The sequence below is a fragment of the Lates calcarifer genome, linkage group LG17 (genome assembly GCF_001640805.2).
Source record: "Lates calcarifer isolate ASB-BC8 linkage group LG17, TLL_Latcal_v3, whole genome shotgun sequence".
Lineage (NCBI taxonomy): Eukaryota > Metazoa > Chordata > Actinopteri > Centropomidae > Lates > Lates calcarifer.
The window spans coordinates 23,701,792-23,717,038 of NC_066849.1; the positions used below are offsets into that span (position 1 = coordinate 23,701,792).

Consider the following 15,247-nt stretch of genomic DNA (forward strand, 5'->3'; position numbering starts at 1 on the left):
TTCTGTTCTTCTCCACTCTTCTGCTAGTCCTTTCTAATGTGCTGAACATGATCCATCCATTCCCTCCCTCCCTCTTCACTCCTTTATATTTACAGTACTGTACTGTACTTTTTCACTTTACTGCCCCCTCTTCCCTACAGCCCTCCCACTCCACCATCCATCAGTCCTGTTGGCAGTGCAAGTGCATTTGTAAAAGCATTTTATTGTGACTATTGTAATGAATGTAATAATCCCAGAAGTGATTATAACTAATAACAAAAAAGACATACTGTATCTGTCATACTGGACCTCCAACACAAGCTAAATAAACTGAAGTTAATGTAGCCACCAGCTCTTACAGTGTGTTTTTTGTTTATCCAGTTCAGCTCGTCTCAGGCCTAAATTTGTTGCACAATGCCAGTACAACAGGAAAAGCATGCTGCCCAGGCTGTACGTTAATGGGTGTAACAAACTGCTTTTAACAGATACACACAGAATAAGAGAGATGAGGAAAAGCAGAACAAAAAGTGAAACTAGCTAAATAAAGGTGATGCAACATCTAAAACTTCTCATTTTATAAGATTACTAACTACTACTACATTTTTGTCCAAAGAATCCAGTCAACTTACTGTTTTGTTGTCATTAATTTTGATGAGATATCTACTTGTGTCAGTGATGTTTTTGTGTAGCTTCAACTAGTTTGCTGTGATGAACCTGCCACAGTGACATTTGCTAAAATAAGGATTAGAAAGGTTGAAACTGGGATTTAAATTTGTTCTCACTCAAAAAAGAGGACTTTATTCAAGTAGTGCAACTTGTAGGAGAAAAAGAGAAATAAGACTAATGTCTTGGTTTTCTTGTTCGGTTATCCACAAAGATGAAAACAAAAAACAGTCATTTTCATTTCCTTTATACCCACAAAAAAGGGAAAAATGTAAACTAAATGAAAACTTTTTTGTATTACAGTTTTGAGGTTGAATCAAATACAAGAATGGATAGACCATGGCTGACCATGGAAGAAATTAATGGGAAAAAAGAGAACAAAAACATAAAAACTATCAAATTTTTCAGCTGCAAATAATCATTTAGTTTGGGTTTTCACATTCTATTTATTCATTCATTCAGTCATTCTTTTAAAAAAAAATGAAAAAATTTGATTTTAGTAAGGCAGCACTACTTGGCTCTCTATTAAAAGCGTACATAGAATCTGATTCCATACAGTGAAATCAATGCAGTTGAGGAATCTGACTGAATGAAAGTTCAGTTTTACTGCCCCAGGTACTTTCCACTGCTGCACCATCACACACAAACACACACACACACAACACAAGTCACTCCACACAGGTCAGTGTCTCTGCGTCAAACTAAAAACAAACAAAATCAGTGCATGTGCATTATGACGCCAAATCCTGTTATGATCTGTTGTTTTGTTTTCCGTGTAGAAGCTGTAATACGATAGGTTGATTTCCTGTCATATGTGGAGACATGGAGACTGAGGGCAGAGGGGTCTATTCTAATGACTTTAGAGAGAGAAGAAAAAGAGAGGTAGAGAAACCATAGAGAGAGAGAGAGAATAAGTGGTACAGAGATGAAAGGATCCACACGGTTTCAGTTTCATGGCGACTCTCATAGACATATTTCCAATCTCATGTACATGGCTCAATAATTCCCCTTGAGAGAGAGAGAGAGAGAGTGTGTGTTTGTTTGTTAGTGTTACTCTTGTAGCAGCCTTGAACCTCTTCATCCATGCAGGTTGGGATCAGTCTTCTTCAGACAGCTCCTCCATGTTGATCCTCAGAGTCTTCAAGGTCCTCAGTGTACGAGCACCTGCAGGAGGAGCAGCTTCTAAAACACGGCATTATTGTTTTTGTACAGAGCTGACCACAGAGGAAACAGCAATACAAACTTTTGATTACATATAACTAAAAGGTTCATTTGTGAAACTGACAAGTTCAGGGAGCTGTTTGCGTCACTTGAGAGTGAGTGTGTGTGTGTGTGTTTATGTACGTCAGGTGTAGGTGTGTATGGAGGCAGGTCTGGGAAGTTGGGTGGGGACGTGATGCTGACATCACAATTAGGAGGCACCGGGTGGAAAGCCAAGAGAGGGAGAGAGAACAAGGAAAATCACAGACAGCGGCAGAGACAGAGAGTGTGTGGGTGTTGAGAAGGGATCTGAGCGTGTTAAACTGTGGAGAAGAAAACCAACGTGTGTGTGAGTTCATGTGTGTTTGCTATGAAGTGTGTGTTTGAAGAAGGGAGACGGAGGGAGCGATGCAGAGACCCAGCAGCTGTCATGTAAGTGTGTTTGGGGTGGTGTGTGTGTGTGTGTGTGTGTGTGTGTGTTGTGGTGCAGGTGCTTTTGCTGACTCTGCATCCTGTCAGCTTGTTACCAGATCTTTCTGTCCTTCACTTCTTACATTTTCCAAACTTGCTGGGCTTCCTGTTCAATGGCTGATCAATCAGTTCATCATCTGTCAGGTGTCTGAAGGAGATCAAACTGCTAACTGTCTGTTTCTGACTACCTCTCATCTGCCACGGTACACCTTAGCTTTGTGACATTTTATGTTTTGGGTGACCTTCAGTCAGTCTGGTTTTATAAGTTCTCAGGATATGTGTTCTCACGTGTAGCAGGTGGGACAGATTGTAAAGATCAAATTAGTGATTTTAGGCTAAAAAAAAATCCAATTGATCTGACTTTGTCTTTTAAAACTGGCCTAATACATTTATTTGTGTTTTGAGCTCCTAAAACATTTGAATTGACTAAGCTGTTGTGTGTAAGTTGTGTTGCCTTATCTTGTGTTTGTAATTGCGGAGGTTTGCCACCTAAAGAAATGTATGTTGTGAATAAAACTAGTAGTGGTGGTGGTAATAGTAGAGTAGGCAGAGGAGTGGTTGTAGTACATGTAGAATGTGTTGTGCTGTGAACATTTACACAGCTCTTAATAACAAAATAAGTATGTTGAACTGAAAGTATCTCGATTGTTGTGAATGAGCTTTGATTTACTCGGTTTGGATAAGTGTTACTTAGTTTAGTTGTCACTGCTGCATTAATAGTTCCCAACCCAGAGGTCAGGACCCTTCAAGGGGTCACTAGGTAACTCTGAGCGGTCAACAAAGATAGACAAGCAAAACAAAATACACATTTCCTTTACACAAATAAAAATCAATTAGATCATTCTAAAGAGGTTGTAAGCCAGCAAGGTTGTGCTTTTCCGTGAATCATGACCATGAGGGAGAATATCCAAGAATTTACTTTCCATTACCTGCAAATGCTCATGTGAACTTCCTACTCCCTCCTTGTTCCCATTACCTTTTCTGCCAGCACTTAACTAACCTGTCATTGCTGTTCCTGCAACTTTGTCAGCTTTCCTCCGGTAGCTGCGTCTGTACAGGAAATATTTAACATTAGCTGTCGAAGCTGTGGATAGATGGACAACAACACTGATGTCTATTTTTACACTTTTTCACAGTTCTCCAGAGATCAGTTCATTCTGGACTGCCCTTCAGAGAAACTTCGCAGAGAGCTGGAGGAGGAACTGAAGATGAACTGTGAGGAGCCGAGAAGCCACGCATGGTACCATGGAGCAATTCCCAGACAGGTAACACACACACATATAAATCTGAGTCATGAGTCCCTCCCTTTAAAAGCCTGGTTAAAAACTTGTTGAACCAGATCACCTATTATTAGACTGCCGTGCTGCACACACACTGCTTACAGGAAGATTACAGCTTAAATAGAGGCCTCGGCTGCAGGGTTGGGGTTGTAACATTAGGTCAGTGTATAAAAAGCCTCTTTCTGTATGGTGTGTACATATGTGTGTGTGTGTCTTTGTGTGTGTAAGAGAGAGAGATTGTGTGTTCCCTGTGAAAGCTAGCTCTGAGATGTAATCATTTTTAATAAGCTGCTTCCTTTGGCTAAACTAAACTGCCATTATATACTATACAAACACTTGCTTAATTAAAGTCTGTAAGTGTGTGTTAAGGGTTGTGTGTGTCCATCAGTGTGTGTGTGTGTGTGAGTGAGTGTGAGAGAGAGACAGAGGGAGAGAAGACAGGCAGTAAATGTAACAAGAGAGAAATGTAAATAGAAGGATTAAGAAACACTTGCAGTTTATTTGTTGTTACGTGTCAAAGCCGAGAGTTATTCTAGTTTTTGATTGCATTGATTGTGTGAATGGTTTTTTAGTCTAATATTAATCATCTTTTCTTGTTTTACATAATGGAAGTTAATGGCAGCTGAGTTTTATATTTCTAAAAGTTTATGTCTGCATGTATGTCCACAGCTAAAGGTTGTCAATGAATCTGCCAATTATTTTCTTAGTTAATCTATTCATAAATAAATTCATAAATCTATTCATAGACACTGAAAAGTACTCACATTATTTTTTATTTAACTGTCTATACAAACGTCTGACGTCTGAAAGTCATTTATTAACCTGGAAAGCTTTACAAAAAAAATTCTTGATGAAAGGTTGATTCATTAGCTTAATGTTTTTTTTGGTCAAACTAGATTTCTCATTATTTTGTGGTGCAGATGAGTTTTAAATACATTCAAGAGTTTATTTACCATCTGAAAGCTAAATGGAATCACAGCAGTTCCCTCCTAAAGGGGGTAGCAAGATAAATCTGAGGGCTTCTGAGATGAATAATGGGATAGGAGACACTCAGTAACATATTTATTTTCCTAAAATTGTGTTTATTTTCTCTGACTTGTCACTAATAATAGTTTTTTCTTGTTAAATACTGGATAGTTTTGCCCCTTAGGTTTTAAATAAATACTTCAATGAAACAATTTGAGAAGGCAGATGACTTCAGTTGAATCGCTCTCAACTCATTGAACCTGTGACAGAAAGTCACATGGAGCAGTTTCTTCATTTTAAGGAGACACAAATCAAATGGTTGGCAGCCAGTGGTACAAAACATCAGTGTAAATCTACGTGACACTTTTAAGTACTGTCATAGGTTTAGGCTTTAAATATCTTCATGTCTTACGTAACTGCTCAGACCAGCCGGCACTGAGCTCATAAAGAAGGTAACAGTATAACAGCCTACCATTATTAGATTTAATTAAATGTTTGGACTGTAAACAAACACTGTGTGCCTCTGCCTCTCTCTCTCTCTCTGTGCCCATATGTAACCCTGCTGTATTGTATCAGGTTGCAGAAAACTTGGTGCAGCGTGATGGAGATTTCTTGATCCGCGATTCACTGTCCATCCCAGGAAGTTATGTTCTGACCTGCCAATGGCGAAATGCTGCCCAGCACTTTAAAATCAACAAGAAGGTAAAACCATGTATGGTCGTAAACACAGAAAATATCACATCAGAAAAAGTATTTAATTCATCTTAAACTTGAAGAAATGTAATGATTCAAGCCCATTGTTTTTTTGTAATTATAGTTACTGTAGCACTTAATATAAAATGAATGGGTGCAACTACAGCTACATCAAAATAATAAGTGATAAATAACTTTAATTGTGCCATCTCTTCTTTAGGTAGTGATGTTGAATGAAGCCTTACTCCAGAGTCGAGTACCGGCTAGAAAGAGAGGGGTTTGACAGTGTCCCTGCACTTATTAGATACTACGTCGGCAATAGAAAACCTGTCTCACAGGTGAGTTTATATGCAAACTTGTCTTTTGAAAAATATCTGCTTGGGTGCTTTGATACAGAAGATTTTTCTCTGGCATATAGAAGTTATTTTTTCCCCTGATTTAAATACATTTTAGAATAGCAAGCGCAGACCATGTTAGTTTCTCTTAACGTAACTTTTTATGTCCGTTTGCCTCAGAGAAAAACATGTTTATTGTAGTTTGTCTTATCTCTTCCTCTGTGTGAATGTTTATTTATTAAGGTGGTAGGAGCCATTATCTTCCAGCCAATCAACAGAGGCCTTCCGCTACGCTGCTTGGAAGAAAAGTACGGATTATCCAGCACTCATCGAGAGGCGCTTATGGCACAAGAGAGACGCCAGAAACGTCTCAGCCTCAACATTACCAATGGACACGCACACGACAACACACACTCTACACAGGACAGCACAAACTGTCAGGACAACGGCATGGGCCGAGGCACCCAGCTCAGGTTGGCACACAGCTACTCTTAGAAACCCACACAAACACACTGATTGACCAGTGGTGGAAAGTACATTTGCTAATACTCAAGTACAAGTTTGAGGTATATTTCATGCTGCTTTATACTTTTACTTCACTGCATTTCAAATCCATATATTATAGTTAGCAGCTACAGTTACATTGCTGTATAAGGTTGTTTATACAAAACATGATTTTTTCTCCTCAGTCTGTAATTGTCTTATTTGATAAAAGTGAAGAAGTCTGGCAGTGCAGTAAGAATATTTCAGCTTGTTTTCAAAGCAATTAATATCTTTTATAAAACAATCTCATTTTTTGTGCTGAAATGTGCCTCAATCAGTTTTTCTTAGAGCATTTTTAGAGCTCAGACACATCTTTTCACTTGTTTCTAAGAAAATAAGATGTTGAAGATGTAACTATATTTAGAAATGGCTTTGTAAGATTTGGGGTTTGGCAGATTAAACTGCCCAAAAGTATAATACAATATACAAGTACAATATAATGGAATACTACAACTGCAGAAGCTTACTTACATGACGTTTTTACTCTGATTAATACCTAATCACTAGTATTCCTTACTGGCAGGAATCATGTGTGTGTTTGTTGTTTCTAGACAATCATATGTTGAGCATGAGCATCTGTTTGTTTTCATTAATATATTTTTAAAGAGTGTTTTTAGCTTAGAGCGCCACAAGTCTATTACTTAAAGTGGGTCGTGGGCAACAGACCAAATAACATACTGTCTGCTATATTTAAATAATGGAGACTCACCTTTACTCAGTCATTCTCTGTCTTTGTTTCTCTTTCTCTCACACGCTCTATAAAAGACTTAAATCAAGCCTTTAAATCCCTTCACGCTTTTAAGCTTTTAACTCAGAGCCCCGAGCTTTACATTCATCATCCAGGCGTATATATGCAGGTTGTATAAACTACATGTTCCATATAAGTCCTCTATAAATAAAGACAGGGTGTACGACTTCACTGCTGAAAGGAACAGAAGTGTGTAATTTCACGTGGTAGAGGACATGGAGCATAATGTATGGGGTCCATATCTGTCTGAGTAAAGAGACTGAGCAGGAGTCAGGGAGTAATAAATATATGGTCCAGATAAGAGCAGAAGAAAGAGACCGAGAAAAAAAGAGGGGTACAGGGAAAGAGAAAAACTTTTATAAGAGAAATGGTTTGTTTCTTTATAATGATTCCTTTTATTCTGAGTGTTCACCTTTATTTCTCATTGATGCATGTCTACATGTTAATTGATATTAGTTTCCAATGACCACTTCCACTCAGGTTGAAGGATCGCTGTGGCAGCCAACCAGCAAGTCTCAATCAGGTCCAGGAGAGGCGACGGCCACTCAAGGCACACCAATCAGAGAGCTTCTTACCTCTTGGTAAGTAAAAATGGTCTTGGTGTGCTCCAAACAAAATGCCCATCAGTTCATGTGTCTCAGAGGAGAGTGGCATGGCTGTGTCCACCAATTTTTTAACTTCTGGAAACCGTAAATCTGTAATTCACATCCACTTCACACAGCAATACCCTTGTTGGACTACTTAAATAAATATTGTATGGGTAATGTGATTAGTTATTTTACATGCATACTTATTTTTTATAAACACTTCCTTTCAGATGTCTTCAGACAATAAATCATACATCTAGTCTGTCTGAAGCATACTGAAGCCTTAATGTACTCTTCATTGTGCTGTGTATGACTTTTATGAATCAATTTAAAATGAAATTTGAAAATTTAAAATCTGCAAATCTCTCTCTCTTCGGGTTTTCACACCTCTTTTATTTTGTACTCTTTTCTGTGCTTTCCTTTTCTTTCTCTTTTCTCCTCCAGGATCCAAAGCCCAGCCCCAGCAGCTTGCTGACCCACTCCTCCCCAGCCCTAACCCTAAGTCTCCAGTGTTTCGGACAGGCAGTGAGCCGGTACTGAGCCCCTCTGTCCCACGGAGATCAGCAGAGCTTCTGGCAGGTCAGTAGACGTGGTGGAAGGTAAAATCCAGTATTACACAAACTGGTTTAGTGACGGAGCAACTCACAAAACAAAACCCTCAGGAATACTATACAACCTGAAGATCACCTGTCCACCTGGTATCTGTAGGCTGCTTTGTAACAATATTATTCACTTCTTATTTGGGATCTAGTTCAGTATAAATTGTATAACTAAAGAACAGTCATGTAGCCATATTGTAATGGGTTTACTGTATTTATTTTATGCAAAGTTAAACTGCACATTAGGCCCCCAAACATTAAGTACAAATAAATATAAATTCAAAAAGTATAGTTGGTGAAAAATGCTGAATGTATAGAGCATGATCACTGTCAAATAAATTACAATCTCTGTTTTTCTGTAATAATTAATTAGCACTTTTCAGAAATTTAGATTTAATACAGTTTTCTTTACAAGGGGTGCCATGTAAACCTAGGAATAAACAGTGAGGAAAAAAAAAATGTAACTACAAGACAAAACAATAAGGACGAATCCCCACAACTGGTAACCATATGAAGTAGTAAAATAAAGCTGTAGGTATATACAATCTCCTTTTTTTTGCTCCTACTACTGCAAATAAGAAATTAAAATTTAACCTGTGGTTCTCCAATTCAAATTTATTATCAATAAGTGAATAAAAGACAGATTGTGGTGTGTACTGTTCACTGTCAGTTCCAATAATAAACCAGCAAATAAAAACATATTCTGTGATGACGTCCTGATGGTACTGTTTATGTGTCTTCAGGTCAGGCCATCCGGGGCTCTGACAGCCAGCTGTGTCCTAAACCGCCACCCAAACCCAGCAAAGTGCCGCTGGCTCGACTGCCTCGCTCCCCCTGCCTTCAGCCCCTGGTTCCCCCCAACAGCTCCTCCAACCACACAGACTCCTCCTCAGGTGGAGGTAACTTTTTTAATTTCATAAAATGCCTCGACATTAAGTTGAATTGAGTTTGTCTGATTGAATATAGAATCCCTTTAAAATAGTCCCGATTCCAGTCATTTTTAGTTTTCATCTGCCGCTTTACTGAGCACTTCACTGGGACACACAGCATTTGGAAATATATTTAAAATAATATAAATTCAATGAATTAAATATTTAGCTCTGTTGTTATTGTTCCAGTCACAGCAGGCCCTCCTGTTCCTCCAGTGAAGCCTCTGAAGTTTCAGCATCAGCTCCTCCCTGCAGACTCCCGCAGCTCCTCCACTTCTGTAGTTTCACCTCCTGAACTGCTTCAGTATCCAGATTCAGAGGGAATAACAGGACGGACTGAACGGCTGCAGCCGAGCCCTGTAGACCTGAGGTCCTGCAGCCCGCTGGAGTGGGAGGAACCAAACTCACTAAACTCCATCACAGACAACGCTCTCGAGCTTCAGCCACCGCTCTGCAGCTACGTGGAGAGGCTGAGGAGAGACGGGGAGAGAGGGAGAGAGGAGGAGGGGGAGGAGAAAGAAGCAGGAGGACGGAGAGGGCTGGACAGAAGCTCCTACCATCACGCAATTGCAGCTTTAGAGAACACCAGCGAAGAAGAGGAGGATGATGCAGGGAGGGATGAAGAGGAGGATAAGAGGAGGAGCAGTTTCCAGCGGCCGGTCATGGAGACAGAGTCGACATTCAGACCGGCAGACTTCGGATCTCGACTTCTGCCGCCAGAAAACAAACCACTGGAGATGGTGGTGCTGAAGAGAGCGAAGGAGCTGCTGCTCAGCCACAATCACCATAGTATAGCCAGACACCTGCTGATAGCTGACTGCCAGGTACACACACACACTCTCACACACCTGTGTTGCTCTATGGTTGTGAGGACATACTTTGACAATGCATTCCCCTAACCTAAATCTGTGCCCTAAAACAGTACCCTTACCCATAACTCTCTGATAGCCCTTTGAACTCGTGAGAACTTAAAGAAGAAAATATCATCACAGTGCTAAAATTGTCCACACAACCATAGAAAGACATGTACACACACACAAGAACGTAACAGCAAGCCAAAATCCTCACTAGTCACATCAAATACTAATAAGGGAGAGGGCAGAAGTGTACACTGAGGCTTCCTGTTGGCTCTCCAGTTCAAAATAAGAAATGCCAACCAATCAGGACACAGGATTTTGTCACGATTCCCCCTGCTTCATTTGCATTGAGCAAACTAGTTAAATGTGATATGCCCAACATGTAAGAAAAATGTCCATGGAAGAGGAAGAAAAAAAGACTAAATGTAATTGACAGCAAACCATTTTTGTCCTACAGGTTGCGAGGATACTCGGAGTGACTCCGGATCTTAAAAGTCAGATGGGCGTGTCCTCTGGTCTGGAGCTGGTGACGCTGCCACACGGTCGCCAGCTGAGACTGGACCTGATGGAAAGGTACACATCATACACACATTATATACACACAGTATGAATCATAACCTCTTAACTTTAGTAGTACCTAGCATGTAGAGTTAGTCCATGAAGTAACAGCCTTCCAAAAACTGACCCAGAAACTACTGCAGAATGGAATTAAATTGAACAGTCCAAGATGGAAAAATCCCTGTATGGTTATCATCATTTATTTTAAGGGGTGACGAGCCAAGATGGTTGGAAACAGGTTTGGACTGGTGTAATCGAAGCTGATACTGCAGCCCTCACTGAACTGAACATTGAGATGACGTCAGTGGTGATACACAGGCTGATTCGTTGTACACCCCCTGCAGCCTTGGAAAGATCAGATTAGAAACTGATAGAGAGAAATAAAAACAGTCATGGACATTACCTTGTGTTGATAATCCTCCTCTCTCCTCTCCTCCCTGTCTCTCCTAGACACCACACCATGGCGATAGGTGTTGCCGTGGATATTCTGGGATGTACGGGCAGCGTGGAGGAGCGGGCGTCCACGTTAAATCGCATCATCCTGGTTGCATTGGAGCTAAAGGACACAGTGGGCGACCTGTTTGCTTTCACAGCCCTGATGAAAGCTCTGGACCTGCCGCAGGTAACACACACACACACGTCTTGGTCACTTAACCTAACCCTAACCCTACCCACTGACTCAAAAATGATCTTTTTCCCAATGTGGCTTTTGACAAGCCGTCCCCAAAAGTAGCCTATGACAGGAACACACACTCCTATGTTGATCTTGGTCACTTCTGGGGACATTACATCGACTTAACCTAACCCTAACCCCGACCTAACCGTCCTCAAAAATAGCTAATGACAGAAACACACACACACAGACATTGATCTTAGTCATTTTTGGGGCCATTACTTACCCTAACCCTTAGCCTTACCCCAACCACAACTTGCTTAACCTTAACCCTAACCCTAACCCTGACCTAACCATTCCCAAATAACCAGTTTTCAGTCTGAAATTTGTCCCTAAAAGTAGCCAGTGATAGACACACACACACACGTCTAGGTCACTTTATGTAGACATAACATAACCCTAACCCTAACCCTAAACTAACCATCCCCAAATAACCAGTCTTCAGTCAGAAATTTGTCCTCAAAAGTAGCCTATGACAGTAATACACACATCTATGTTGATCTCAGTCACTTTTGGGGACATTACATAGACTTAGCCTAACCTCAACCCTAACCCTAACCACTACTTGCGTAACTCTAAGCCAACTGTACCAAATGAACCAGTTTTAAGTCTAAAATCTGTCCCCAAAAATAGCCTATGACAGAAAGACACATGCACATAAGCTGGTCTCAGTCACTTTAGGGGACATTACATAGACTTAGTCTAACCCTAACCCTAACCACTACTTGTCTAACCTAAAACCAACCATCCCCAATTTGTCCCCAAAAATATGACAGAAACACACTCACACATGGAAACTGATCCAATTACCTTTGTTTCACTGGTGACGTTCTAGAAAGTTCTTTAACACCAAGACTGTTTTTGTCTGTTCTGTGCAGATCAGCCGTTTGGAGGAAACATGGACGACTCTGCGGAGGAACTACACACAGACCGCCATCAGCTACGAGAAAATACTCAAACCTTTCTACAAGAATCTGTATGAAGGCACAGGTACTCAACACACACACACCCTAAAACTACATTCATTCATTCATTCTCTAAAGGCCTGATTTCTGCAGTCTTGTACGATTGAAGTAATAAAATTATTGTAGAAAAGTCTAACAGCCCAAAGATGCATCAGTGCAAAATTAGAACAATGTAATATTTAGAATACTCCTGTGATTTTAGGACAGTTATTAATTAAAATTTTAAAATTCAATTAGCAGATTAAAAGCAAACATGTCTGAGATATACTGACCTCCCTCCTCCTCCTCCTCCTGCTGCAGCAGCCTCCTCTCCATCAGTGGTCTGTGTCCCCTTCCTGCTGCCACTCCTCACTTTGATGGAGCGTCCCTCAGTCACACCTGAGGGGGCGGAGCTCTGGGAGACCAGTGACCAGGGCTGTGACATCATGCTGCGCCACCTGGAGGCTGCACGTGACGTCGCACACAACGCACACAACTACACCGACAATGCTCAGAGGATCTTACAAGGTAAAAACAAGAGAATAAGTTAATTCATCTGTAAAATAAACAAAACCACAATATGTCAAATATTTTTCAGTGTCATAAAGTAGATTTGTGTGTTTCTGTGTTTAGGGTTTCAGACTGATGAAGACCTGCTGGAGGTGTTTAAAACAGACTTTCAGCTGCGGCTGCTGTGGGGAAGCCGAGGAGCTTCAGTCAACCAATCAGATCGCTACAACAAATTTAACCTCATCCTCACTGCGTTGTCACGGAAACTGGAGCCTCCACCCAAAACACAGACCTTAATCTAACTTCATCTGAGCAACAACAACACACACAGACTCACTCTAAACCTAATAAAACTGAGAAAAACAACGTCTGGTGGATCAGAAACTGTCTGCGATGAAGGGAAGATGAGAAAAAAAACAAAAAAACAAACAAAGCAGGGAGTGATTGGAGGCAGCATGAGGATACAGCTCCTGCAGCTGTAGTTGCCCAGAACCCACTGAACTCAACACTACTCAGCTGTTTTCCACACAGACTCAAAAACTGATGCCACGAGAGCAACAACCAGACGAGAGCCAGCTCGGAGTTATCATATTTCTCCAGACTTTTTTATTCATTTAACCTGTTTCACCATCCTCTGGCCTTGGCGGCGCTACTTTCAGTGTGTTTTAGTCTGTATCTGACTCAGTCTTCACACAATCCAGACAAATTACACACTGTTTGAAAGCTCTAAGTCTCCTGATTCTGTCTGTACAAAACATTTCAGGATCATAGAACTGCAACAGTGGTTGACGCAGAATTGTGGCAATGTCTCCAAAGAGTTTTCCAGTTTGCCTCTGTAACTTTGGTTCAGTAACTCTCATACTCATTCTGACTTTTTAAGTGAAGTTAAATAACACACAGGCTATAACTGTATTTTAATGTTAGTAGCCTTGAAACATTTTCTGAGATGTTTTTTCATCAAATCAGCAGATGACAAAGAGGATCTACAACAAGTATTTTTTGCTACATTCACAGGAGCAGAAAATCAGATACTTGCAAAAAACACTTTCTGAACATGTGCAAATGTAGCCCCAAGTGTCTTTTTTTCTCTCATAGTCTGGGTTTGTACAGAAACACAAAAGCATCTGACAAATAAAAAATATGACTTTGTGCATAAAACCACAAGAACTGATCTTCTGTTATCATGTGAGAGACTAAAGCTGTACATATTTGAAGCATTAGCATGTTAATAATAGACTGTACATATTTTCTGTAGAAGTCTGACTGTAAAAAAGATGTTGATGAATTTTAATGTTTATATTATTATGAACTATGGTGGTTAAGATTTAATAAATATCGTGTATGATCTGTAGAGGTCAAGTCATTGTTTCATAAACTGAATGTTTCTGTATGTTTAGCAGAGTTCAAAAATACAATTATGAACTCACATTTTAGTTGAAGAGAATACTATAGACTTATTTATTATTATTATAATTATTATTATTAAATGTTTTAGTCAAGATTACAACTGTCTCTGTGGAGACAGAGTAAATGTAGACAAAGATAATTTAATTCTGTCAGAGTGGTGAAGCAAAAACTCATATCACTTATTATTAGTGTGAGTACACATTTAGTTTGACTTCAAATTAAAGGGAAGTTCTACCAAATTTACACATCAATGTATGTTTACAGGTCTTAAGAGTAAGTAAGAGTACAACTGCCTATGTGGGAAAAAAACATTGCATAAACTGATAATTAACATTCAGTTTGACCAGAGGATGAAAAAAAAGCTTACCTGACCAATGTAGCCCACTGCTAGCATCGCACACCCAAATCTCCAAACTGTTGTTGGTCATGGTGCATTGTGGGTATTGTAGGTGTCAAGTTCTGACAAGAGAGGAGAATTTGTTTGATGAAAGAGACAATAACAGCTCAAATATGCATGAATGCAAAATTATAATAATGTAATATTTGTAATACTGTGATTATAGGACAGTTATTAATGGTGGCTCTTGAGGATAAAATTATAAACAGCAAATTAAATGTTTCTTCTTCATCTGCTGAGATACACTGACCTCCCTCCTCCGCTTCCAGCCGCCCCTCACTTTGATGAAGCGTCTATCAGTCACACTTGAGGGGGCGGAGCTCTTGGAGACCAGGGCTTGCGCCACCTGGAGCCTGCACGTGATGTCACACAAAACGCACAGAAGATTCTACAAGGTAAAAACGAGAATAAGTACATTCAGTTGTTCATTTGGAAAACAGAAGATGTTTGAGGTGGATTAACTGCGTAAACACCCTTCAATGTATGACATCATAAAATCACCAACATTAGAGACAGTGTACATTACATGTCCATCATGATTTTGTTTTACTCACCTTAATTTTGGCGGATTCAAGACGCAGCAGACACAGGTCACAAAATTCCACTTTGTTACAACAACAAGGGACAGACATGTTTATTTGACAGTTTTGCTCTTTTACTTTGACATGATTCAAGAATGTATTTCTTCAACAAGAATAAAACAGAAAAATCACGTGACAAGTACATTTAGAGTCCACTGTCCCTTTTAATGATGTCAGTGTAACTCAAATTAAAACCATGTAACTCAACAGTTATAAAGCATGGAGGAAAAAATTCTGAAAAAAAAATCTACCTTCAAAGTCAATAATAGAAAAATTATGTGCATTTAACAATAAAATGAATGACAGAGGTGTCAGCCTGACACAAAC

The 15,247-nt window shown here is 39.8% G+C and overlaps 1 protein-coding gene and 1 long non-coding RNA gene across 2 annotated transcripts in view; one reads left to right on the forward strand and one right to left on the reverse strand.

Annotated features, from left to right (window-relative positions):
* bcar3 (BCAR3 adaptor protein, NSP family member) overlaps positions 1 to 13,886 on the forward strand; it is a 28,508-nt gene extending 14,622 nt beyond the window's left edge. Inside the window, 14 exon segments of the mRNA XM_018670869.2 lie at positions 3,450 to 3,578; positions 5,136 to 5,261; positions 5,473 to 5,493; positions 5,495 to 5,590; positions 5,831 to 6,060; positions 7,359 to 7,459; positions 7,910 to 8,044; positions 8,808 to 8,963; positions 9,183 to 9,817; positions 10,308 to 10,423; positions 10,859 to 11,030; positions 11,960 to 12,071; positions 12,347 to 12,553; positions 12,659 to 13,886. Of these exon segments, the coding sequence (XP_018526385.1) occupies positions 3,450 to 3,578; positions 5,136 to 5,261; positions 5,473 to 5,493; positions 5,495 to 5,590; positions 5,831 to 6,060; positions 7,359 to 7,459; positions 7,910 to 8,044; positions 8,808 to 8,963; positions 9,183 to 9,817; positions 10,308 to 10,423; positions 10,859 to 11,030; positions 11,960 to 12,071; positions 12,347 to 12,553; positions 12,659 to 12,837 (2,415 nt within the window). The 3' untranslated portion in view covers positions 12,838 to 13,886.
* On the reverse strand, positions 10,306 to 12,001 carry LOC127143507 (uncharacterized). The gene is made up of 3 exons (XR_007814984.1): positions 11,892 to 12,001; positions 10,812 to 11,021; positions 10,306 to 10,412 (listed from the first exon to the last, which is right to left on the reverse strand). It is a non-coding gene; the product is annotated as an uncharacterized LOC127143507 (long non-coding RNA).
* Positions 13,887 to 15,247: the final 1,361 nt, after the last annotated feature.